The sequence below is a fragment of the Cucurbita pepo genome, chromosome LG04, assembly GCF_002806865.2.
Source record: "Cucurbita pepo subsp. pepo cultivar mu-cu-16 chromosome LG04, ASM280686v2, whole genome shotgun sequence".
NCBI lineage: Eukaryota > Viridiplantae > Streptophyta > Magnoliopsida > Cucurbitales > Cucurbitaceae > Cucurbita > Cucurbita pepo.
In genome coordinates, this window is record NC_036641.1 from 11,221,518 (window position 1) to 11,246,940 (window position 25,423).

Here is a 25,423-nt window from a genome sequence, read left to right on the forward strand (position 1 = left end):
ATATTGATCAATTTAACCTTATTATGTGTCTCATTAGTCAAAGAAAAGGAAATTAAAAGTTAGGGTGTGGATGTGACTGGGTTACTTGGGCATCACGTCTTGAGTTTATGCCCTCACATTTCATAGTAATTACCAAGGTTGCCACTTCAAAAACTTTTATTTTATTTCTATACTTTTGAATTTTGTTCCTTAATTATTTATTTTGGACTAAACTTATTTATTATTATTATTATTATTATTAAATATACTAAATTAGATTTTTTTTTTTTTTTAATTTAAAGGTATTATTGAAATTTTTAAAAGTATTCAGTTTGAGTACGGCTACCTTGTTACAACTTCACTCGAGTCATTAGTCCTGCCATTTGACATCCCCTTCCTTGCGGTTAAGGTAACGATTTAGGGCATGGTCAGCTCCCACAGTGTGACTAGCGGTGTATACAAGGCCTGGGAACGAGTTCATTGTTGTATGGTTGATTGGCGATTCTGGCTTCATATAGGCAAGTTACAACCTACAATCCAAACAGAGGATGGGTTTTTAGAGTTAGCTCACCCTTGTGGGATCACGACCCTTTGTCCCGGCTATTGTAACATGTGTTTGGTCCAGAACATAAGGGAACACATTAACACGTTACATTTTATCTTCTATTTGTCTTTTAGTATCACAGGGTACGTTAATGGTTGGGAAAGCTTAACAAAGAAATAGTAACAAACAAACAAACTACAATTTAAGAACAAAAAGAAAGAGAAAAACAGAAAGAGGAACAGTTTGTATTACAAGCTGAAAATTGTGGCCTTTTATCTCTAACAAGACACATATCCTTCATCTCGTAGGATCAGCCACTGCTTCTTCACAACTCTTTCTGCTAAAACTTATGTATACATTTTTGCACTTCATTTTCATGGTATGTCTGAAACAACGTTGTCTTCTTTGTCCCCTTTTTGGTCTTCCAAAAGTGGCTGTTTCAAACACTTGTCTTCTTCTTCTTCCAATGCCTTTTCTTTACTTTTTCCCCACAAAACTAAGTAGAGACCAAATGTTATAAGAACAGCTCCAATAACCCTGCATTTGAATCATCAGAAGAAGTGAATTAGTGTCTAATAGTGTCTATGCAGACCTCTTTCTTCTTGTTTCGTGTAGTCGATCTTACCCGCCGGAGAATAACCGATCGCCGAGGATGAGAAACGCCATGATGGCTACTAGGAAAGTTTGGAGAGGCTGGAAGACAGCAACAAAGACAGGATCACTGTTTTGGATGCACCATGTTTGGAGAGATATGACAATGCCAGAGGCTACAACACCCTACAAAGTGCAAAGGAACAGACTTAGATCAGCTGGAGTTTTAAAAAAATTGTTCGTGTTTTTAGAATTTGACTAAGAATTCAAATGTTTTATCGTAGAGAAAGAGCTTACAGCGTATAAGATTGTGAAGAGTTCTTCTGCAGATTGGATTTTCCAGTACTGATAGTCTGTTTCCACAAAGCCAGCAATGACTAGGAATTGGATCAGTCCAAAGAAGCATGTGTATGAAGTTATTGTTAGCTTTGCTGGATATTTTTTCAACACAGAAGCCTGCAAAAAGTGTTCATGTTATGAAGTTGAAAAACGTAATACTCGTACAATCAACAGACACATAGTTGGATCTCTAATAAACTGATGTGGGATCTCGCAATCCACCCTCCTTCGGGTCCCAACTTCTTCACTGGTACACCGCTTGGTGTCCACTCCCTTTCGGGATTCAGCCTCCTCTAGGTGTTTGGCTCTGATACCATTTATAACAGCCTAGGCCCACCGCAAACATATATTGTCCTCTTTGGACTTTCCCTTTCGAGCTTCCCCTCAAGGTTTTGAAATGCGTCTACTAGAAAGAGGTTTCTACACCCTTATAAAGAATGTTTCGTTCTCCTCTCCAACCAACGTGGGATCTTACAACTTTACCTAAAAATCTTGAACCAATGAAGTTACAAATATATGATGTTTTCCGTCTCTATATGATACGAAGCTTTGACTTTATTTTTGAACTCAATCTAAAAGGTCTTTTTTTAGTACGACAGAGGTGAGGAGTCAAACTTCTAACTGCATAATCAAAGATATATGTCTTAGCTAGTTGAACGTTTTAAACCCAAGAATTCATTATCTAGTAGCTATAAATATATGATACTTTTGGGCACTGAAAAATGAATATGACCTGAAAAACCATCCAACCAGCCCAAGATAGGCAGTGGCCTAGCAGGTATATGCAGCCCCATCTCCAGTTCTGCACTTTAAGTGTAGGTTCATCCATCCCCAAGATGCTACTTCCTTGAGTTAGTAAGTTGTGAAAAAGTGGAGGGCCTCTATAGAGAGTGATCACAGTTGCTCCTCCAACACTCCCAATAGTTCCCAAAAGCTTTGCCAACCCATCTCTCCTTCTGAAGTTGATTTGCTCAAGCCTGAAACAGCGAAGACGTTAAAAATGAAAACCGCCAATTCGTCGAGGAAACAAAACTGTAACGGTTCAAACCCACCACTAGCAAATATTGTCTTCTTTGGACTTTCCCTTTCGGGTTTACCCTAAAGGTTTTTAAAACGCGTCTGCTAGGGAGAAGTTTTCACACCCTTGTAAAGGGTGTTTCATTCTCCTCCCCAACCGATATGGATCTCACAATCCACTCCCTTCAGGACCAGCATCCTCACAAGCACTCGTTTCTTTCTCCAATTGATGTGGGACCCCCACCAAATCCACCCCTCTTCGGGGTCCAGCTTCCTCGCTGTCACATCGTTCGGTGTTTGGCTCTGATACCATTGGTAATAGCCCAAACTCACACCTAGCAGATATTGTCCTCTTTGGGCTTTCTCTTTCGAACTTACCCTCGAGATTTTTAAAACGTGTCTGCTAGGGAGAGGTTTCCACACCCTTACAAAGGGTGTTTCGTTCTCCTCCCCAACCGACGTGGGATCTCACATAAACACTCCACTTGAACAAAAGCAAGTTCCATTGGAGGGTAGAAAGCAGTGGAAGTATACCTCAGAACAGAAGCCATCACAAACGTAATAGCAGGAACAGAGTTTTGCATTGCAGAAGCAAAAGTTGGAGATGCATAGTTTAGCCCCAAGAGGTAAAATCCTTGATTGGCAGTGATTCTGAAACCAACAAGTTTCATACACTTCATAACATCAAAAGGGCAATAGAAACTAAAAGATTTTGAAAGAACTTCTTGGTGTCTTACCCAAATAAAGCTAGAAGAAAGAACTGAAACAGCAAAGAAAAAGTAAGAGGAGGCCTTTCATTCCTGACAAACAAAACCAACAAAGCCACATTCAGCTGAGATGAAAGAATGAACAATCAAAATCATCAAAAAAAAGCTTTACACAACAAATCTTCAAACTTACTTCTCAAGGAAATAAGCAAAAGGACTCAACAGAGCTAAAGCGATCGCGTTTCGATACACCGGATACACGACTTTACTAACACCAATGTTCAAAGCAACTCTTGACACAATGTGAAATCCTGCATAGCAGAATTGCAAAGCAATCAAGGCAAGAATGAGCTTAATCTTCTCAGACACAAGTTTTCCCTTTGCCATTTTTGTCTGTTTTTTTCTTCTTTTTTCACTCTCTATTGCCTTAAAACCACAATGAACTAAACAAAAGCAGTGTCTTTATATATACTATATGATCATTGAAGGCTAGGAGGCAAATGGGCCTATCACAATCATGAATCTGCTCATTATTGGCAATATCCATAGGCATAAAAAAATGATCTTTTGCATGAATTTGAGCTTGTAACTGTGCTTGAAACATCCCCAGAAAAAAATAAAGGTCTGAATGTTGACTTTTGAGATGGATTTTGTTGGGGAGACAGTATTGGGATTAAGCATGTTAGCCAGGTAATGAAAGAGAAGATGATCTCAGTTTCATTTGGGTTGGCACCAAGATCCCACCATCTATTTTATGTTTAATATTGACCCTTGTCTGTTAATGTGATTGTATTATGATAATGAGGCAATTATGGGTGCTTATCAATCTAATTGTTGTTGTAGACAGGGATATTATTTTATTTTATGGAAGGAAACATGATGTAATATCAATAATTGGGATCATAACAGTTGAATTATGCCACTAGGATAACCATATATTGATTATGATGTTGGTGTATGATACCAGTTGAATATGAAGATGATTGATCAATTGGTTTATTGTTAATGGAATCAAATGAGGGGAAGAACCAAGGATGGCATGTGCTTCTTATTATTGATTGGACTATTTTTTTTCTTTCTTTATGGGTACAGGTACTACTCTCTCGTTCATTATTTGCCATGTTAGCATCATTCAAGAATGACGTGAAATCCAACGATATCAAAAAATTATCTCTTTCTTGGTGAAGAAATTTTCCTCTAGGAAATTTCTACTTGTCAATTATTTCTTCTATTGTATTCACTCGATCTACTTAAAATCAGATAAAATTTATAATTATTTGAACTATACTCTCGTTGAACCTTTATTGCCTAATCATTGTTGTAACTCATATTTTCTAAATCATACGAAGATGATTTTAACCATAATCCGATGTTAATCTAGTTTCTAAAGTGAGTGAAAAAAAAGAACTAGAATCACAATTTTTTTTTTCATCCTTCCAAAATTGAAGAAAATCCAATACATTCTTATTGTTTTTCATAAAAATAATAGAAAAAAAAAACATGCATGCATATGCTGCTAGACGTTTTAATGTCTATAACAAGAATCTCTTTAATTAATATGAGTGGCTCTCAATTGTCCATCTAATTGAATGTATATATATATATATATAATACAATACAATAGAGAATCTCCATCAATTTTTACAATTCCAATCATAGCCATTTCGGCCAAAAAAAGAAAACCATATTGACAAAATGACACGTAAATCAGCACATTCTCGAACTGCATAACCCACTAACTACTACATTTAGCTGTCGAGATAACTTGTAGGGTATTAAATCTTAGACAGTTGGTCGGGAAGACCGACTCCCCAAAGGAAGCCTTTATTAGTGCACAGCTAACAAAATATCACAAACTCCAGAACTTTGGGCACCACCTGGCAACCACGGCAAAAAGAGAGCTGGGAAAATATGTACACAATGTCAATCCAAAAGGGCAATCAACAAGTCCCTACTTTTAAGTGATTCTAGTTATGAATATCATCGAGTTCCAATCATGAAATCATCACTCCTGATTGTTTGGTCATAAACAAGAATACATATCTAAGCATGAAATCGGCACTACAGTTGTGTTTACACGTATTCCACAAACATGCAAACAACTAAGAAAATCTTTACTTCCACAAAATCGTTGGAAGGTAGTGACATCAGTATCTTACAAAATCTTGAAACTGAAGTAACTGCAAACAAAACTTAACACTGGGTACCCCACTGTTTCCACATCAGTTTTCAAACTCGACATCTCTAACTCTGGCGAATTCCACAATCCCAAGTAAAGCGGTCCACTCGTACAAAAAAACTTAAACGTCTTGGGAGTTCGCTTGTACAGCACCAGTAACATGGAAATCTCACATCGTTCGCGACTATTCTTGCTTAATCACTTGGGCCTGAAAACAATGACCATTGCAGTACAGTTATCTTTACAGCGCCGTTCACGAATAGCTTCCCTCACAAGACGTCGACTTACTGATGTTATGGGCAAGCCCTCCTGTTCAACAAAGATATCTTTAGTAATCCTTAATCAAGATAAGTGTTTAATAATACAAAACGAAGTTGGCCTCTCATGCAAAGGCAAGAGGAATAGATATAACATTGACTTCGTAAAACATGATTCTCACGGAAAATTTAATTAACAGGTGACCTGAGTAAAAATTGAAAGCAAAGAACGTTTTGGTCTATGAATTATGTCAGTCTTCCCATGGAGATCATTCTTGTTCCCTAGATTTTTGGAACACTTCAGTTGATAAAGGGAAAGCTGAATTATAAGTGGAGGAGTTCTAGCCTTGCTCCAAGGAGGGATTGTTTACTATTATTGAAGCTACATTCTCAATTATACCTACCAAGAAGATTGTTCTGGTTTGGAGAAAATTTTCAGAAATTCTTCTGTAGGGTAGTTTGAATCCAAATAAAAGGTAGTCATGTCAATCGGAGTATAATGTACTTCCCTAAAGTATTCGGAGAATTGAGATTGGTAACTTGGCACAGAAAAACGTGGCCCTAATTCCTAGTGGAGAATCGGAGATTTTGCAAATGAGAAGCATTTGACATGAAGTTGATTTCTTTGGCTGCTTTAAGAAGTCCAAAGGATGTAGTGCTAGAAGGCCTAGAAAACTGATAGCTCCTTAATCCTCAGTGAGCCGTGGAGGCCTCTTTTTTGTTTTCAAACTCAGTTATAGAAGGAAAATTAAGCTTTTGAAAGATGTTTGGATTGAGGGCAATCCTTCAAATATCGTGTTCCTAGAGATTTTAAACTTTCAAACTTCAACATGGAGGGTTTGGAAAATGTTTGGAATGGTCTACATGTTTGGTTGGAACTTGAGGTTTACAAGGAAGGAACCTTGATGATTTGGAAGTTAAGGAATGGGCTTGTCCTCCTCTTTATTCAATCATATCCTTGGCATATCTTGGGTGCATCCAAAAGGAATTGCTAAGCTAAATTAGGGTTGGAAGATCGTGAAAAGAGTTAGATTCAAATTTTAGACTCTCCACTTGCAACATTACAAGATTAACATATACGTCATATAATAAGAGTATAAAAGAAGAATCCAAATCAATTTACCATAGTAATCAACGGACCATGGCAAGTTGTGCTCGTTGTTGTGCAGATGAGGAGGCTCTCAATAATGTTTTATTTGGCTGTTATTATTCCTTGGCTTGTTACCATAATTTAAGTAATTATTTCCAAGTTCAGTGGGTATTCTCCAACAACACGAGAAATTGTCCTACAACTTCTTATTGGGTTTTCTTCGGCTCCAAAATCAAATTTATTATGGGTGAATGTGTTAAAGCTTTATTTCAGAATCACCGTTGGAGCTGAAGGATCTTTGAAAATAAGCATTTATATTGGATTGATCATTTCAAGTCCGCTAGACTAAACAAAGCTTCTTCATGGCATTCTCTTTCTCAGATTTCTAATGGGTGTTCTTTACAAAATATATGTTGAATGTGGATGTCTTTATTTTCCTTTGTAATTTATGTTTTATTTTCTTTCGACAATTGTGTAGCCGTATCTTTTGAGAATTAGTCTCTTTTCATTTCTTAAATTAAAAATCTTGTTTCTTGTTAGAAAAAGAAAAAGGAAAGAAGAAGGATCATCCAAATCTGCATCTCTCGCCCCCTTATTGTATTCTTTGTCCAAAGGGGAGGAATGGGACGATCAAATTTTTGTTACTTGTCCCTTTGCGATGACCATATGGAACAATTTTCTTCCGGCTGCTAATTTTCATTGGTGTCCCCCTCCAACGATGCAGAAATTCTTTGTACAAAGCATCTATGGCAGGGTTTCTTTCTTTCTTTCTTTCTTTCTTTCTTTCTTTCTTTCTTTTTTTTTTTTTTNGCCGTTTGGAAAACTATGATAAGGTTTCTTTGTAGGCTATTTTGTTTGAATGAACAAAAGAACAATTAAGGATACAATTTCAACTACTCGACAGACCTTTGATGGGTTTATCTTTGGACCTTCGGTAGTTTATTCTCTATGAATTTTGATGAACATTCTATTGTGATATCCATCCAAGTCAACTAGAGAGGTTTCCTACTTTTGCAATTCTTTTGGCTAATAGGGAAGAATCCCTCTACCTTCCCTTTATTGTGACTTTGATCTTTAATTAACATTTAGGAAAAGGTTTCTACTTTTCTTTTCAAATAAGTTAAAAAAAAAATAATCAAAGACTAGGATATTCCACACGAAGAAACACTTTACAAAACAACCAATCTCAAATTTAAGCTTTCCAGAGATGGGAGAAAAACAATATGTTTTCAAATAAAATACCAATTGAGTGTCTCAATCTAGAGTCAATTTTTCCTCTTTAAAGCTATGACACTTTGAAGAGCAAAATAAAATGAAATGACCAAAAACAACTTGACCTGGTGTTGATTAAAGGCATAAACGAATATAAGAAAAAGAAGAATGACATAGTTACAGAAATAGTTTAACTTTAACATTGCCAACCAAAAATTACTAACTAGAACAACGGAAGCTTTGCTTAGAGATGTGATTAATGTGAAAAGTGGTGCCCCAAAGCAAGGACAGACAATTGAATGGAGCACTTCCACGTGACAATGAAGCAATCCCTCAGTTAAATTATTGGGGGGGGAAAAAATGAAACCTGTACCCTTACCTGCAATAATTTCTGGACAAAATCGACAGCATCGCTTGGTCCAAAAACCTGAAACAGTGTTGAAAGAAGTCAAAATGGAAAGGGGAAAGGTGATAGAGAAATGAGAGACAATAATAGGAATGATAGAACAAAAGTATAAATAGTGCTGAAAGTCAAACTAACCCCCCAAAGTCCATCACATCCGAGAATGATAAAATGCTCCCTATCAGTCAATTCAAAAGAATGAATGTCTGGAGTTGCAATAACGCCCAACTGCAAGTAATATGTGTTGCTGCTCAGACTTCAGCTCAAAAACTAGTGCTAAGGATAGAAAGTCTAGTTATAGTTTACTTCATGATATGCATTGAGGCAGCTTAGAAAAGAACATTTAGTTATAGTTTTCTTCATATCATACGGGAAAATGGATGACCTCAGATTGGGGACAATCGCAGAAAAGGATTGTTTCTTAAAAGATTTCAGGATGCAACGTTTCTCATTCATCTTAATCTTTGCCATGACATTTTAAACTATAAACAAATAAAAGCAGACATTAATGGATAACAAACGAGATGTATGAGTCAATGAAGTATAACCTTTTTAAATTGGCGATCTCCAAGTGCCCGAGAAACTTCAAGACGGCCCTGCAATCGACCATTTGAACCAACAACGCCACCAGCCTGGTATAATTCATTTTCCTTTTTAACTGTAATCAGGATTGCAAGGACTAGTGGAATTTGATGTATTATAGTACATACAGGCAACAATTCTGCGATGCACTGCCCAGTCTACATGCATATCTAGAATTGTAAGACATCGAACATTCATACTTCTAATTAAGGCTGTTTGTTTCATGATAATATTTGAAATTCACATCAGATTTCTGCCAAGTTAATATTATTCCATTTTGTTACAAACTTTCACTGGAGCATCCCAACCCTGACATCCAGACGAGATCCTTTGACCTTGAAAGCTTAAAAATGTCCAATTGAGAACAAAAAACATAGGTCCATCAGATCCAATAATTCACACTCTATTCATCAATTTGGTTAAGGTTAGCACTTGGCAGTTGGCATTTCTGATATCGTATATTATATACATCATAAGTGCAGGTAAGTAAGCATCACAAAGGAATTGTCTTTACTCGAGCGTAGTTTCCTTTTCCCCTTTAAAGTTCAATCAAGAAAATTGATTTGCTCCCTCATTATCATCTTTTTGAATGTGAGAGCCTGTGATTCTTGGTGCTACTTCATATCAGCCAAGTGGCAATTCTTGGTGCTACTCCAATCATTTCCTCTCTTCTTCATTGCCAATGAAACACTAAATTGGCTATGCTCTCTAACACGTGTAAAATAAAAAGCTGAAAGACATCTCAAACCTCTTCTTTTTCTGATAATCAATCATAAAACTTAAATGACAAGATATCAGATACAACGCTCCAACTATCTATTAGAATAAACCTGTTGAGAATCTCACATGATATCTATTGATGACCACGTAAAAGGTCATAAAGCAAGCTATTGAAGCATAAATCCTTTGCTTGTTGTATGTCTTCCAATTTCCCTACTAGCTAGTTCCTTCTTTTCTTTTCTTCAATAACACATACAATCCAACTTCATAGTTCTTACCTTCTGAATGTCTGTTTCTTATCAATAATAATAATAATAACATAATAATTCTTACCTTTTGAATACGAGCTCTTTCTTGTGGGTAGATTGCCTTGTGTTCCCTTGTCAAAACAATAGCCTTTAAAGAGCTTCCTCCATTAAGATTATTAGACAATTTTTCAGTAGTCGAAGATCGTGCTACAACTGCTTTAGCATCACCAACATTAGCAACAAAAACCTGTAAAATTCCTTGGTCAGAAAAAAATGCTATCTTGAAAATGGAGGAAAACAATAAAAAAACAGAAAGAAGAATAGCTTAAGCAAGCTGCATGTGCATTAAAAAGAAAAAGGATGACAACATATATATGGTAATTTCAAAGAAATGGGTCCTTCAAAAATAAATTACTTGTGTCTATTAGTCCAACGTTTGGTAAACCATGTAGGCAGTATATAGATGGGTTCCTAATATATATGGAATTCTTCAAATCCGTCCTTGTTAAAAAAAGTCAAGTTTATCCTTCTTTTATCTGTTTATTTTAACCAAACCCCTCCGTGAGAACGGAAAAATAATTGCATTTATGTGAAATTAGGAATTGATTGAAAAATGAGATGATTGAGGTTTTCAAGTAGTTTATCCTAGGCATACAACGAATAAAAAGCATCTTTCATCCTTTGAATTACGTAAGGTATTTACTTGGAAATCTTACTATTCTCATTGATATATTTGTGAGAAATATCCACAACCAGAAACCGAAATAAAAAGGGGGGCAAACAAGAAGGAGAACATGGATTATATCTCTCAGTCTCCAAGTTGCAACCTTCGCAGAAGGAAAAGAGTTATGACAAATCTAACCAACGAGCTTCAGTTCAAAGCAACTCAACACATACCATCAACCCTTTTCAACTCGAAAATAACTATCTGAATCAAAGACGTGGATTTTATTTTAAAATACTTGGTTTCTAGCAAGTCAATGGTAAAATAGTTAACTTACCGTTTGACCTAATACCCAAACGCAAACAGCAGTAGCACCATCCTGCCATCCCCCTGAAACAATTTGTCAAACACCAAGACGTAAATTAAGTTCCTTATTCACGGCCTAATAAATCTTCAAGCACTTGGATTTGCTCTCCATGAGTTATTTTAATGAGAAAGAGGGAGCTGGAGTTATTTATTTTGTAGAGGGTGGGGTTGGGGTGTAATCTCTTGGATCTTCTGTTTAAAACACGTAAGCAGCATAAAGAAACAGCTTAAAGACCACAAATTTGCATATGACTATAATTTATCTCATTCTTATGTAACTGCATCTTTCTGAATTTTCAAAACAATTGCTTAAAATAAAATTGATTGTCTGCTGCGCCTTTGCCTTTAGGCCATGGTTTTTATGTCAACCAAAAGTCTTGTAGACCAGTCAACAGACACGTGCGGGAGCGTGAGTTGAAGACAATGAGCTAGACTTGCAGATAGATGTTTTTAGTGATCAAATGATCAAGGGTTTTTTTTTTTTAAATATAATAAACAAAATTTTCATGAGATCGTTAATGGTACCTCTTTGGCTTCAAGGTGGGCCTCTTACAACTACAAATTTTTTGTTATTCAAGTGAATTGGTGTTTTGCTAGCACTCCTTTGGCCTTCTCAGAGATGGCTTATCCCATCTTTCTATTTAATGAGTCTTGCTTTTCATCATAAAAAAAAGTTAAAGTAAATAGTTTAAAACATATTCATGATTATATACTATATTATGGTGAATCATATAATTCCCTTTACCAAAGAACCCCATTACCTATATATGATTATTGCTAGTGAACAATTAGATTTAACCCTTCCCTACAATTCCATGGATACAAATAGAACAGCTAAGATTTCTTTTATGGTATAAACATAATCATAAAAATTTATAGACTGTCAATCTTATTCTACAAATATGTTAAATTCTGAAAGTAACCAACTGCCATAAATTAAACGTAGAAGTACCAGCAGAACTTTCTTGAAGAAGAGACTCATCAGTTTTCCGGAACCCTGCAAATACAATTAAATACATCAAGTGGCAAATGAGACAAACCATATTCAGTAGACGAAAACGAAAAAAGAGATCCCTACCATCAAGTATTGCCTTTTTAGTTGCTTTTACATCCAACTGGACCAACATGAACAAGTGAAACATATAGGCAGTAAGTCAGAAAACAAGAAAATGGTCAGGTGCAGGGCACCACTTGTATAATATGAAACGATGATACAAATATCTCGGATGGAGGTGAAGAAACTGTCAGGGAAATCAATAATGTGATACATAATTATAGGATACCATGGACAGGCAACCAAATATCATGAAAGCTTGCCCAAAAAATGAAAATTAGTGATTGAAAAAAGGCCATGACCAAGAATCCGATTATATGAGTCAGAGTGCCTATTGAGTTACTTATTTATAGAAGGAGTACAATTATTTTTCAGCTAAATTCAGGTTATATGGTAAACACGCTAGCTGCTATAGATTAATCAATATGTTTATCATATTCTTTAACATCTATTCTAGAATCTAAATGGATGAAGTTAGCTACCGTTCCTCCACTTGGCATAAACAAATATAAAAGTTTAAAACAGGTTCAGTCTATGAGGTCCCCGTTTCTAGATGATGTAATAATCTAAATGCACAAAAGCAGACTAGGCAAAACACACCAACTCACGTGGTAACCCGGCTGAGAGAACATTCACATGCAAATGCTTTTGAGCGTACTCGGCAGCTAACCGACCTCCATGTCCATCATAGATAGCAAAATGTGCACATCTGACCACAAAAAATAAAAAGCTAATTGAAATCTTTTGCTTCACAATTTGTCAGAATAAACCGCTGAAGTTCATGAGTTAGCATTTTGACGTTGCCTTAGCTAGCAACAAACATTTGATGATTCAATCAGTTCTATCAACTGTTTAAAAGGAGCAACGACGTCCTAATACCAGTTTAGCAACGTCGTCCTAATATCAATTCAAGCTAAGGGCCATGAAGCATATACTATAAACTCAACAAGGGCACAAATGAAAGAGAACTGTCATACTCAAACAACTAAAAACCTCAATTTCCCAGGAAAATCCAAGCTCGCATCCAAAAGCAAAACCCAAGCATCCTCCATTGTATGCCTGGACCCTTTATCTTCTGCTGCATCCGCTTCAATCTCAAACTTGACTCCCATCCTGATGACCTTATTTTCTTCATCACCATTAACAGTTTCCAACTTCCTGCCGGCACAGTCTCCAGTTTTGTCGGCTACATCGGCAGTAGCTTCCGTTTTAAACTTCTTCACAGTGACATCAGCATCCTCGACATCTACGCCGCGCTTGGACTTGGTTTCAAGCTTCGAAGTTTCCTCTTCAAGAACTGATTTAGCGCTATCGGCCATTGTAGTTTACTCCAAAGAAACTTCAGAAGACGAAAGCAGTTACTCTACTGAAAAAAGAAAAATGCCCTAACGAAACAGTCTCAGGGGATCGCCACCGGAAGAAACACCATTGAGATAGCCATTGTTACCGCGAAATTGACTTCCCGAGAAGAAGAGGGCCAGGATTTCCTTTCCAGAGAGTCCAACAAAAAACACACACATTTATTTTCCCTCCTCTTCCTTTTTTCCTTTTAGATTTTCCAATAAAATGTGTTTTGATGAATTGGGATAAAATTTCGTTTCGACATGTCGTTAGGTATAGGGGAATTTCGTTTTTTCCCCGACGACGAAATGTCGTCACAGCTCGAAATTTCGAGATATCGACGACTTATCCATCAGAATATCGGGGCGGAAATACCGAATGAGAAAAGCCCATAAACGCAGACTCATTACTAGTTTAAGGCCCATATTGTTGAAAGACTATTCTAAGGCCCATTAACCAGGATGTCCAAAGACTAATCACGTCATTTATATATATATATATATATATATATATATATATATAGTGTAATATTTTACATTTTTTAATAAAAATTAACTAACAAAAATGAATGAAGAATTTCACGAGATTGAAATTGAAATAGGAGTCTGGGACGAGACTATCACGGCCCTGTTTAGTAGACATCTCTAATTATACCAATTTATTAAAGAAACATCCATATTTTGGATAATTGGATGAACTATAAAAATATATAAATTTCATATTGTTGGATGATGGAAGTCCCGGCTAATTTAGGGAATAATCATGGGTTTATAAGTGAGAAATACTAACTCCTCCATTGGTTTGAGGCCTTTTGGGAAGCCCAAGGCAAAGCCATGAGAGCTTATGCTCGAAGTGGACAATATCATACCATTGTGGAGAGTTGTGTTCGTCTAACATGGCATCAGAGCCATGCCCTAAACTTAGTCGTGCCAATAGATTGGTGAATCCTCAAATATCGAACAAAGAACTCCAAAAGAAAAGGGAAGTCAGTCAAAAACGACTAAGACTCCAAAGGAGTCGAGCCTCGATTAAGGGGAGGTGCACTTTGTTCGAGGGGAGGTGTTGGATGATGGAAGTCCCAGATCGGCTAATTTAGAGAATGATCATTGGTTTGAGGCTTCAGTGGGCGAGCCTCGATTAAGGGGAGGTGTTGGTTTGAGGCTTCAGTGGACGAGCCTCGATTAAAGGGAGGTGCACTTTGTTCGAGGGGAGGTGTTGAATGATGAAAGTCCCACATCGGCTAATTTAGAGAATGATCATTGGTTTGAGGCTTCAGTGGACAATATCATACCATTGTGAAGAATCGTGTTCGTTTAACACATAATTGGTGATTATTGGGGTGGATAAAGTTTAAATTTTAATCCAATAAACTGAAGCAGTTGAAAATATCTCCACGAATTGTGGAGCTGTCGAAGAGGATGTCTTTAATCCTTTCATTACGAGATGAATGGAATGAGTTATGAGGGTGAATTTCATGATGATTAGTTGAAACCCCAATTGGAGAATAGAAAGTTTGAGCGTTGGGCATCAGTGGAGGAGGCTGCCATTGACTTCGTGCTGGTGCGGCGGTGCCTCTCGGTCTCTGTTTATTGCTTGGTCTTTGGCCTCAACGCCAAGAATGGGTGCTTTGCATGAATGACTGTAAGTTTCTGAGTTTCAAATGACAAGTGGATGTCTTTGTCGTAGCAGTACGACTGTGTTCTGCATTATTTGAGTCAATATCTCGTTAGCTGTTGAGTTGAGTCAGCTTAGAACTTCAAAACAACTGCAGTTCTGTCTAGTCTTTTATCCCATCATAGATAGCTTTTTCCAACATCAACATAATTGTCCTTTCATGTCGCTGAGCTACAATAAATCATCAGCGGACTTTTCCAAAATTATGAACTTGAACTTGAACCTCCATTATTGATTGCTTTATTTGAACTTAAATTAATTGTTGGGAAGCTCTAGACAAGTTTGACCTGTCATAAGACATTAACACAAGTATGAGATCTCATATCGATTGAAGAGGAGAACGAGTGCCAGCGAAAATCCTGGTATTTTAAAGGGGTGGATTGTGAGATCATACGTCGGGTGGAGAGAGGAACTAAACATTCTTTTAAGAGTGTGAAAACCTCTCCGACGCGTTTTAAAACCGTGAGGCTGACAACGATACGTAATAGGCCAAAGCAAACAATATTTTGTTGGCAGTGGGCTTAGATTGTTACAAATGGTATCAGAGCCAGACACCGAGCGGTATGCCAGCGAGGCCGCTAGGTCCCTCAAGAGGGGCGGATTGTAAGATCCCATGTCGGTTGGAGAGAGGAATGTATCATTCCTCATCAGGATGTAGAAACCTCTCCCTCGCAGAGACGCGTTTTATAATCTTAGGCTGATTGCTACACATAACAAGCCAAAGCGGATAATATCTTCTACAGGTGAGTTTGAGTTTGGGCTGTTACACTTCTCCACTTCTAGCAACAACCGCAATAACTCTTAGCGATGTTTTTGTGAGCAGCTCATCAGAGTTGAGTAATGCAAAACTAAATTTAGCGTATGGAAACAAGTCTGCCCTTTGTACTTCAATCAAGTACTTTTCAATCTTCCTGTGCTTCCTTGTTGGTTTCTATGCAATGGACAGTCAATAAGATATTATGCTGATGTTAGCTTCTTGGCCACTGTTCCTACATGGAGATATCACAAAAAGTGTATACAGTATTATGCTGATGTTCCACTGTTCTCTGGATTTTTTGGGCCAATTCCTATGTTTTCATGTTGATGTATAATGTTATGTATTCTCTATTTCTTGGACACAACTACCAGTTTTACGCCACATCTTCACTAGTACATATTGTTTACGGATGATTGCTCACGACGACTTCTTGATTGTTGAACACAATCTAACTTTACTATGACTTTAACTAGTTTAGGTGTTGAGGATTGTTGGGAGTGAGTCCCACAGACTAATTTAGGGAATGATTATGGGTTTATAAGTAAATGAATATCTCAGTATGAGGCCTTTTGGAGAACCCAAAGCAAAGCAAAGTAGACAATATCATACTATTGTGGATAGTAAGGCTCATTGGCCTAGAGGTTTGAAGTTTAAATCTCCAACCAAGAAGTTGTTTAGCAATAAAAAAATGGTCCACAAGTTCGGAAGTGTCAAGAATTGAATGGTTGTTTTCATCCTCCAAAATGAGATGTCATTCATAACAGCCTAAGCTCATCGTTAAAAGATATTGTGTTACGTATCATTGTCAGTCTCACGGTTTTAAAATGCGTTTCCACACTCAATATTTTGTTCTCATCTCCAACCGATGTGAAATCTCATAATCCACCTTCCTTGGGGGTCAGCGCCAACAGTGCAATGATGCTTGCGATGGTGTGGACGTCAATTTGGATGCCTCTCCCTTCCCTTTTATTGGAATTCAAAATGCTGCGTTGAATTCTCTACCACACTACCTAATATGCCCAAATGCAACCGAGCCGCATTGAGAAGCCCCTGTGCGGAGCCAAACAGTGGAACCTTTTGTTTTCTGCTGAATCAAACACATTTGTAGTGCTTCCTTATCACATGGCAATGTTAATACTTTAGATCCGATTTTGGTTTTATACGTTACACTATTCCTCTCACTATGAACTCAATCAAGATATTCAATGATTGAAAACAAACAAATGAAACTAACACATCGCGTTGGTAGTTAAGATAATGGAAGAGTGCAGCAACAAAGGTATCCACATGTATATACACAATCAAATAAGAATATCCCTCCAATTGAATGGGCTATTAATACAAAAGACAACTTTGATAGAGGCGTTTTAACCGTGAAATTGACGGCGATACATAATTGGTCAAAGCAGACAGTATTTATGAGCTGTTACAGCAATATCTACGAGTTGTTGCAATATCTATTAGTGGTGAGAGCTTGGACTGTTACAGTGTAATTGGTCGAAACAGACAATATCTAATAACGGTATGAGCTTGGGCTGTTACGAGAGGTGGCCGTGTGTGAGCTTGGGCTGTTACGAGAGGTGGCCGTGTGTGAGCTTGGGCTGTTACGAGAGGTGGCCGTGTGTGAGCTTGGGCTGTTACGAGAGGTGGCCGTGTGTGAGCTTGGGCTGTTACGAGAGGTGGCCGTGTGTGAGCTTGGGCTGTTACGAGAGGTGGCCGTGTGTGAGCTTGGGCTGTTACGAGAGGTGGCCGTGTGTGAGCTTGGGCTGTTACGAGAGGTGGCCGTGTGTGAGCTTGGGCTGTTACGAGAGGTGGCCGTGTGTGAGCTTGGGCTGTTACGAGAGGTGGCCGTGTGTGAGCTTGGGCTGTTACGAGAGGTGGCCGTGTGTGAGCTTGGGCTGTTACGAGAGGTGGCCGTGTGTGAGCTTGGGCTGTTACGAGAGGTGGCCGTGTGTGAGCTTGGGCTGTTACGAGAGGTGGCCGTGTGTGAGCTTGGGCTGTTACGAGAGGTGGGTGAGAGTGGATGGAAGGGGGAGACCACAAGGGTAAAGGGGCACGTGGAATCTTTCCTCTTTTGTGTGTTTCTTTTCATTTGGTTCAAAAAGACAATGGCTGTCAGTGTCTCACTAACCCCTTATGAACCAAACAGAAGCTTGTGAATCCTCATGAAACTTTGTGGTTTAAAGCTCCAAATGTTTCACTATTTTGTGTAATGAACAAAACCCTAATAATTTTAGAGAAAGCTCCCTCCATGTTAACATGAAAGGCCTTATTATTACAAAATCAATTGGATAATATGAACAACAACAACATTATATGAATCAATTTTGGCACCACAAATCAATCAACCATGTGGGCAGTGCATGCCTCATTTCCCCCTTTGAGGAATACTCACTTCACTCTCTTAATATCATTTGGCATATCATCTTCTCCTTCTTCATCATTTCCTGCATCAATTGCCAAAAAAAGAGGGAAAACAACAATTTCAACTCATTTGGAAGGGAAAAAATGACTTCTTTTTACATATACATACCAAAGTGTATTCATGGAACTTTCTTAATTTGCCGAACATACCCAAAAGGTTACTTTTTTTGAAAATTTATCCAACGGGTCGATTCTTATATGTGAGATCGGAGAGGGGAACAAAGCATTTCTTATAAGTGGGTGGAAACCTCTCCTTAGTAGAGGCAGACAGTGATACATAACAACTCATAACGAACAATATCTACTAACGGTGGCTTCAGATCGTTACATTATATGTCTCGATCCTCTTCATCCCCTTGCCCAATTTGGACTGCAACACAAAACACCAGCAACACACAAATCAGCACAGTTCTTAGGGCTACAAACTCAACTAATTGCTCATGGATATATACAAAGAATCATAGAGACAATGCTTGAGAGTCTTAAAACCCTTTTACATAGAATCAAACACAAAACTAAAGTGAAGATGGGATGTTAAAGGAGGGTGAAGAGGGTGATGACAGAAGCATAGAGAGCACAAATGGAGTGAGATACAGAAATTTGCATATCATCATCTGTGCTCTCTATCTTCTGTCAACACCATATCACCTAAATGCTGCCTCCTTTAATTTAACCCCAAACTTCACTTACAAATAAACCAAACTAAAAAGAGAGGAAGAGAAGAAGAAGATGAATGAGAGCCTATCAAAGCATTCCATACAAATGGTCTCTATTTATAGCAAACTTTGAGAAGAATTTGGGGAAAAAAATGGTAAAAAAAATAAAGTAGATACTTACAGATCAAATTCCAACCGTTTCTCACGAGATCAAAATCTTCCCCAACAGAAACAAACCTTTTTTACGTACTCGGATCTTATCCTTATTGTAAAATCACGCTCATAAGGCTATTATATCTTACCAACCCTTGAATTTTGTGCACAGAAATTACCCAATTTAGCCACTCACACAAGAACATTGACTGCAAAAAGGGTTCAATTTGATTTGAACAATTCAACTCAAAAGTAATGATCTTCATTGTACGGTGTGTGTACAGACCGAGTGTTGCCACAAAATCATCATAAAAATCAGCTCAAAGGCAGTTGTTATGATTCTCATTTTTTTCTTCTTTCTATTTGCTTTTTTGTTGCAGTGAGTGAGACCCACTTGGATTAATGCAGTGAAGAACAAAACCCATTTGTTAATTTAGGGTTTTCGCAAAAAAAATCCAATCTTTTTAATCACAAAGAAATCTAGGGTTTACCCACAAAAAAGAAAAAGAAAAAAAACCCTTAAATGCATAGTAGAAGAAAAATGGTAAAAAGAGAGGTTCCTTGATCTCTTTCCTTTTTGGTTCAACATCATGAGGTGAGGGTGGAGTTTGGAGCGGTGTTCTACACTCAAAATGTTTAGTTTTGCTCGAGATGAAGTTTCGAGTGGTGTTCTAACTTTATGACCCGTTGAACTATACTCAAAGTTTTCAGTTTTGCTCAAGATTATTGTGGAGTTTGAACCGGTATTCTAACTTTATGATCCATTGAACTATACTCAAATTGTTCCGTTTTGTTCAAGATTATAGTTTCTGTGGAGTTTCGTGTGGAGTTTCGAGCGGCGTTCTAACTCATTAAACTATACTCAAAGTATTTAGTTTTGCTCGAAATTACAGTATCTATGGAGTTTCGAGCGGTGTTCTAACTTTTTATGATCCGTTGAACTATACTAAAAAAATTCCGTTTTGCTCGAGATTACATTATCTTGACCAATTAAGCAATCAATTATTGTTGGTGAATAGATGATATTATTGTAGAAAAGAAAAGGGGATTGGGGAGCTACAATGTGACATGTTGTGTTTGATTGTATTCTTTCAAACAAGAAAGCAGCTTATTGATGAAAGCAAGATATATACCAACTTTAAAACGTCGGACCCAGCCACATTCTATCACCCACAACACACGCTGTCAAACTTTAATGGACGGTTCGATGAGTCGCCATCATCCCACCACCAGCACTAATTAAGAGATCAGTTCATCACAAACTTTCACCCTACAAATTTAATCAAAATCTAAGAACAAAAGCATCAAATGTTGTCAGTATATTTGGAAGAAGAAAATCCTTGTAAATGGGTAGCTCCCCTTTGTTCTTAGTTTTGTGGGTTTTGATTATAATATTGTTTGTGATGAGTGATATCAAGGCCTTAAGATTCAAAGACATCTCCCAACACATATTTCTTATCCTGGATGTTGTCGTTCTATAAATCACACAAGTTTTTGAATAAAGTAAAGGCCTTCAAAATAGGGCGGTTGTGTCATTTTCACCTAAGCAAAGAGGAAGAAGAGACGACCCATAATCTCTGTGAAACTCCGTGAAATGGTTCGTGAACCTGAACCTCAATGTTACAGAGATATTATTTTTTAGTGACGAACCTGAACCTCAATATTACCGAGAGATATTATCTTTTAGTAACTAACCTGAACTACAAAGATATTATCTTTTACTTATATATATAAGTGTTTAAAAAATTTATAATTCATTCCCTTATTTAAATTGATTTATGATTTAATTTAAATAAATGAACCTTTTGCTTTATATACACATATTTATTTTATTTTATTTTTAATGTTGTGTTTAATAAATTTTTAAAATTTTAAATTAGTTGAATAAGTAAAAAATATTTTATAAATAATTTATAAAGAAGTGACTTTGATAATTGGGCCTGATTGAACGGCCTACTGATACCTAGAAAGATTTGATTAAGCCCAAAGCCCATACCATCGAAAACTAGAAAGATATTTTGTTTAAATATTAATTTACAAAAATGTCAATAAATGAAAAAATAATAATAAAAAAAGGGGAAAATGTCAACCTAAAAATAGAAATATAATATATTCCAGGGTTTTTAATATTATATAATTTTTAATCGGACGGTCTTTAATATTTTCAATTTTTTTGCAAGATTTACCAGCCATTTAATTTTAAAAATAAAAAATATATATATATTAAGAACAATCAAAACATAATTTAAAAATAGTTATGATAAAGTTGATTGATCATGACATTATTATTTTATTAATATATTTGAATATGTTATCTTGTCCCTTCATTTGATGATATTTGACACGTTATATATCTAACTTTATCTTTTCTTACATCAAAATAACACTTTTGATATTTTTTTTAAAATTTTTTTATTTCTAGAAATTTCCAATACTTTTTAAGATAAAATTGGTAAGACTACAACTATAAATAAACCCTCACTCACGTGAAAATTATTGTAACCATTTTGTGTAAATTTTGAATTTGTAAAATATCCTTCGAAGATTTGAAATAAAAAAAAAAAAAAAAATCAATTAGATTTAAAAATAAGCTGAATCCCATAAAAATTTTGGATTACCACGAAACAAAAACCTCCCTAAATAAATTGGATAGGACAGGATGTTCAAGAACATTTACAAAGAAAAATAAGAAATGAATGTTAATCTTTCCCACGAGAGTCAGTGAAGTTTGACAAGATATCGACGGAGATTGTCTGATAACTAATAGGTCTAACTCTTGAGTTAGTTAGTTATGGTTTTTGAGGTTGAATCTATTGGAGTGCTTAAGGTTTTACATATTCGACCCTTAAAGGTTGATCCCTACAAGGGTTAGCCATGACCCATGAGGTTGACTCCACAAGGGTCGGCAAATGGCAATATGATGGAACCTATGACTTGAATCTTAACGAGAATTATTTGAGAAATGTTTTTACTGAGTAACCATTCTTCATACCGAACGTACCGTAAGATTATGACAACTATTTCTAAACTATGGTATAGATACAACAATTATGATATTTATTAAATTAGGGATTGTGCAAGTGGGAGCATGAAAATGCATTAATTGCCTTTACAAGTAAGGGAAGCAAAAGGCCACCCTAAGCCCCCATCCTAAGCTGTAAAGCCAATTTGTGAAAGCTCTTTGAAGCTGGCTTATAGCTGCCATGCATTTCCTGCCTAAAACCCTTTCTTCTTATCCTACTTCCTCAAATTTTCACCTACTTTCTACGCCCGTCTTTAAAGTTTCGAACGCATTCATAATACGTTACCAACTTATCTACAAAAACATGTTATATAAATGAAGATCTAGAGAAAGATTACACATTTCTCAACTTTAAACTACACAAATGAAATTAAAATGTGGACGCGTACATTAATTAATTAGGATAATTACACGATATAATTGATTACTAAATTTTGGGTAGTTGGCAGTTCCCCCTTCTAGGGTTAGCCATTAAATACAAATTAAACCACGGACTCCAAAACAGAGGGAGTTAAAGGCATATGGGGAAGGGGAGGAGAAGATATGAGAGGCTAAGAAGAGAAAGTTCAGAAGTTGATGAAGAACAGAATCATATCAAGAATTCAGCCATAACATTGGGAGGAGAGAAAGGAAGAAGAAGAAGCAATCAAGGTGTGGAGCTATGGAAGAAAATGGAAGGCAGCAGCCCTAAATTAGGGCATCCCTTCAAGACCTTCATAGCTACTTATGAAGCAATCATGCTTTACTTTGCACACAAGCTTGTGATGCCTCAACAATGGTGATCTTCTACACTTTTGTGTTCAATTTCAACGCCTTTAATACGCTTCATTCATATATCTCCCTCTTCTTGGTTTTCTGGTCGTGGATATGTTGATAAAATATAATGGAATAGAATATCTTTACTGTTTAACATTAGTATCACATTTCAAAAATATTCATGAACTTTCCAAAGTAGCATTAAAACGTTTCTAGATAGTATATAACGCGTTTGATATGAACCAAGAGACATCAATCATACAATATATTTTACTGAAGATTTGAAGAAAATATTATTGAAATTATCCAAAGATATTTCAATTCATGCCACATCGAAAAAAGAATGAAGTTTGTTATAAATTTTGGGTGGATTACAATTTAGAGTAATTTAGAGATATTGTATTTCATTAATGTATTTTAAGACTTTTTAGTGTTACAATTACATCATGGTTAATTATGGCCAGTATAGATGTTACAACTCGTGGGATGCCTTTCCTAGTTTCATTTTGAGGCGGTATAAAGTGAGTTGTATTTGTAAGCAGACTTGAAAACTATAGTAGGAGCATTTGTGCTCTTTTTAGCCAATGGTTAAGTTTATTTGCAATTCTATGTAGTTTAGGTTGCACGTAGAATCATTCAAGCTCGACATGATCAATCTTGCTTGTGAAGTGATTCAAATCTCAAATAAATATTCTTGCATTGAGATATCTGATCAACAAGAATCATTCAAACTAGACATGATCGATCTTGCTTGTGGAGTGATTCGAATCTCGAACAATGTTCTTGCCGTGAGATATTCGATCAACAAGATAATCCGAATCTTACTTCTCTTGTAGTGATTTCCACATATCAACGTTGATAAACAATTTTCGTCAGTAAAAAAAATATTATAATTTTTTTTAAAAGTAAATGCGTTTAATGTTACTCTTAAAGTATTAAAAAAAATTAAAGAGTTAATGAAACTTTATAAATGTATTTACGTGTAACAATATTGTTTAGACTTTATCTTAAGTTTAGATATTATTTTAAAATTTAGAATTATTTTTTAAATAGAGTATAAAGTTGAAGTATTTTTTATTAATTTAATTAAATTAAAAATATATAAACCGATTTATTAAAGGCTAAAATTAAATACGTGAGATCAATCATTACACCGTGAAAGTATAGAAGATGTTTAAGCTTTAATTATTAAATAAAACAGTTTAGACTTAATTAAATGAGAAAATATTAAATAATTTTCTTTTTAAATCCCACTTTCATTAAATGCGGTTCCTAACTGTCAACAGATGGATGAAATAAAAAAAAGAAGCAATCAATAAATTTATTAATAAAAGAATAATAAAAAATGATTAAAAGTATATAAAAAAATTAAATGGTTCTAGAAAACTCCATAGATTCAAAATGGGAGTTATGTATTAATTGGGATTTCCTATAACCCATCATGTGACTGCAAGAACAAAATACCAAAAATGCCCCTTTATCATATGAACACATGTTGGCATTGACAATGAGAATATTCTTTAAAATTAAAATATTTTTTAATATGTACCCACATCATTTTTATTATATTACATTTACAATCTTTTTATTTCTAAAATTAACCCTAAATAAATTATTATTATTTTTTCCATAAACCAATATTTTCACATGGTTCTAACCTGTCACAAATTTTTTTTAAAAAAAAACCTTATAGTAACAAAATATAGCTAATATGAATATAATATTAAAAATAGTTATTTTAACTTAATAAAAATGTAAATTATTTTTTAACATTTTTTTTAATGTTTATCGTACCATAAAATTGAGACGTTGATAGTGACATTTTAAACTTGATTAACTCGTATTTATATCTTATATATAATTATTTCAAATATTATTTTTTAAAACTAAGTGTTATACGTCAATTAAAAAAAATATATATATATAAAGCTAGAATATTATATTATAATAGTAAAAGTATAGAAATATAAAATATATTATAATCAAGTAGGAAAGGTGGAAAGGAAAAAGGAAAGCAACGTTAAAATCACGAAAGAGGAAGCCTAAAGATGTGTATGAGCTCTTCCTTTACTCAACTTCCCATTTACTTGAAACAATCAATGGAATTGTAAATGCATGCATCACATTTGACTATGCATTAAACTTCTCAATTTCTCTTCATTTTTTTACATTTTACTATGGTTTATTTCATCATCGACCTCATTTCCATCAACTTTTTGATTTTCTCACCATGATTTTTGATCCAAATTCATCTCTATAGAATTAAAAGATTAATAATACGAAGAAAATGTCGTTACAACAAATATCTTTCAAATGAAAAATAATATAAAATTTAGTGTGCAGTGTCATGATATTGACTACACGTCCATGGTATTAGATTGAGATCACTTGTGACATGACGTGTTGACAAATACTTGTGAATTGGTTCAATTATGTCATAAATGACTTTGTTAAGCCTCTTAGAGCTATTTTAAGTGTTTGGAGTTTATTACCTCACTTGGGTCAAGTCATCCCGTGCATGAATTTATTTAGATTAGATAACTTTATAGTTTTATATTCCGGTCGTACGAGTTATTTGGACAATGACGTCATATATGAATTGGTTGAGCCTTTTGGGTCTATTTCAAATGTCTAGAATTTCTTATTTCACTTGGGTCAGGTCGTAAAATGTATGAACGTACTTAGGTT

The 25,423-nt window shown here is 35.6% G+C and overlaps 2 protein-coding genes and 2 long non-coding RNA genes across 8 annotated transcripts; 1 reads left to right on the top strand and 3 right to left on the bottom strand.

Annotated features, from left to right (window-relative positions):
- Positions 1-612: 612 nt before the first annotated feature.
- Positions 613-3,600, bottom strand: LOC111793127 (WAT1-related protein At3g18200). Its single transcript, XM_023674868.1, has 7 exons — positions 3,371-3,600; positions 3,208-3,270; positions 3,005-3,121; positions 2,187-2,430; positions 1,412-1,570; positions 1,149-1,300; positions 613-1,060 (listed from the first exon to the last, which is right to left on the bottom strand). The coding sequence occupies exons 1-7, from the start codon at positions 3,562-3,564 to the stop codon at positions 898-900; spliced, it is 1,092 nt and encodes a 363-aa protein (XP_023530636.1). The 5' UTR covers positions 3,565-3,600; the 3' UTR covers positions 613-897.
- Positions 2,988-22,894, top strand: LOC111793130. Its single transcript, XR_002814883.1, has 3 exons — positions 2,988-2,998; positions 7,692-7,703; positions 22,487-22,894. It is a non-coding gene; the product is annotated as an uncharacterized LOC111793130 (long non-coding RNA).
- LOC111793128 (probable protein phosphatase 2C 8) lies at positions 5,103-13,491 on the bottom strand. Of its 4 annotated transcripts, none has more exons than XM_023674871.1 (11): positions 12,946-13,491; positions 12,553-12,661; positions 11,977-12,013; positions 11,851-11,895; positions 10,870-10,922; positions 9,954-10,115; positions 8,867-8,950; positions 8,457-8,546; positions 8,295-8,342; positions 5,645-5,665; positions 5,103-5,564 (listed from the first exon to the last, which is right to left on the bottom strand). In XM_023674871.1, the coding sequence occupies exons 1-11, from the start codon at positions 13,269-13,271 to the stop codon at positions 5,541-5,543; spliced, it is 999 nt and encodes a 332-aa protein (XP_023530639.1). In that variant the 5' UTR covers positions 13,272-13,491; the 3' UTR covers positions 5,103-5,540. The 4 variants fall into 4 exon arrangements, 3 of the variants coding, with proteins under 3 accessions (XP_023530639.1, XP_023530638.1, XP_023530637.1); XM_023674870.1 differs by having other exon boundaries at positions 5,103-5,665; positions 12,946-13,315; positions 13,400-13,416; XR_002814880.1 differs by having other exon boundaries at positions 5,103-5,665; positions 8,867-8,976.
- Positions 17,885-18,882, bottom strand: LOC111793129. Of its 2 annotated transcripts, none has more exons than XR_002814881.1 (2): positions 18,299-18,882; positions 17,885-18,171 (listed from the first exon to the last, which is right to left on the bottom strand). It is a non-coding gene; the product is annotated as an uncharacterized LOC111793129 (long non-coding RNA). The 2 variants fall into 2 exon arrangements; XR_002814882.1 differs by having other exon boundaries at positions 18,258-18,882.
- Positions 22,895-25,423: the final 2,529 nt, after the last annotated feature.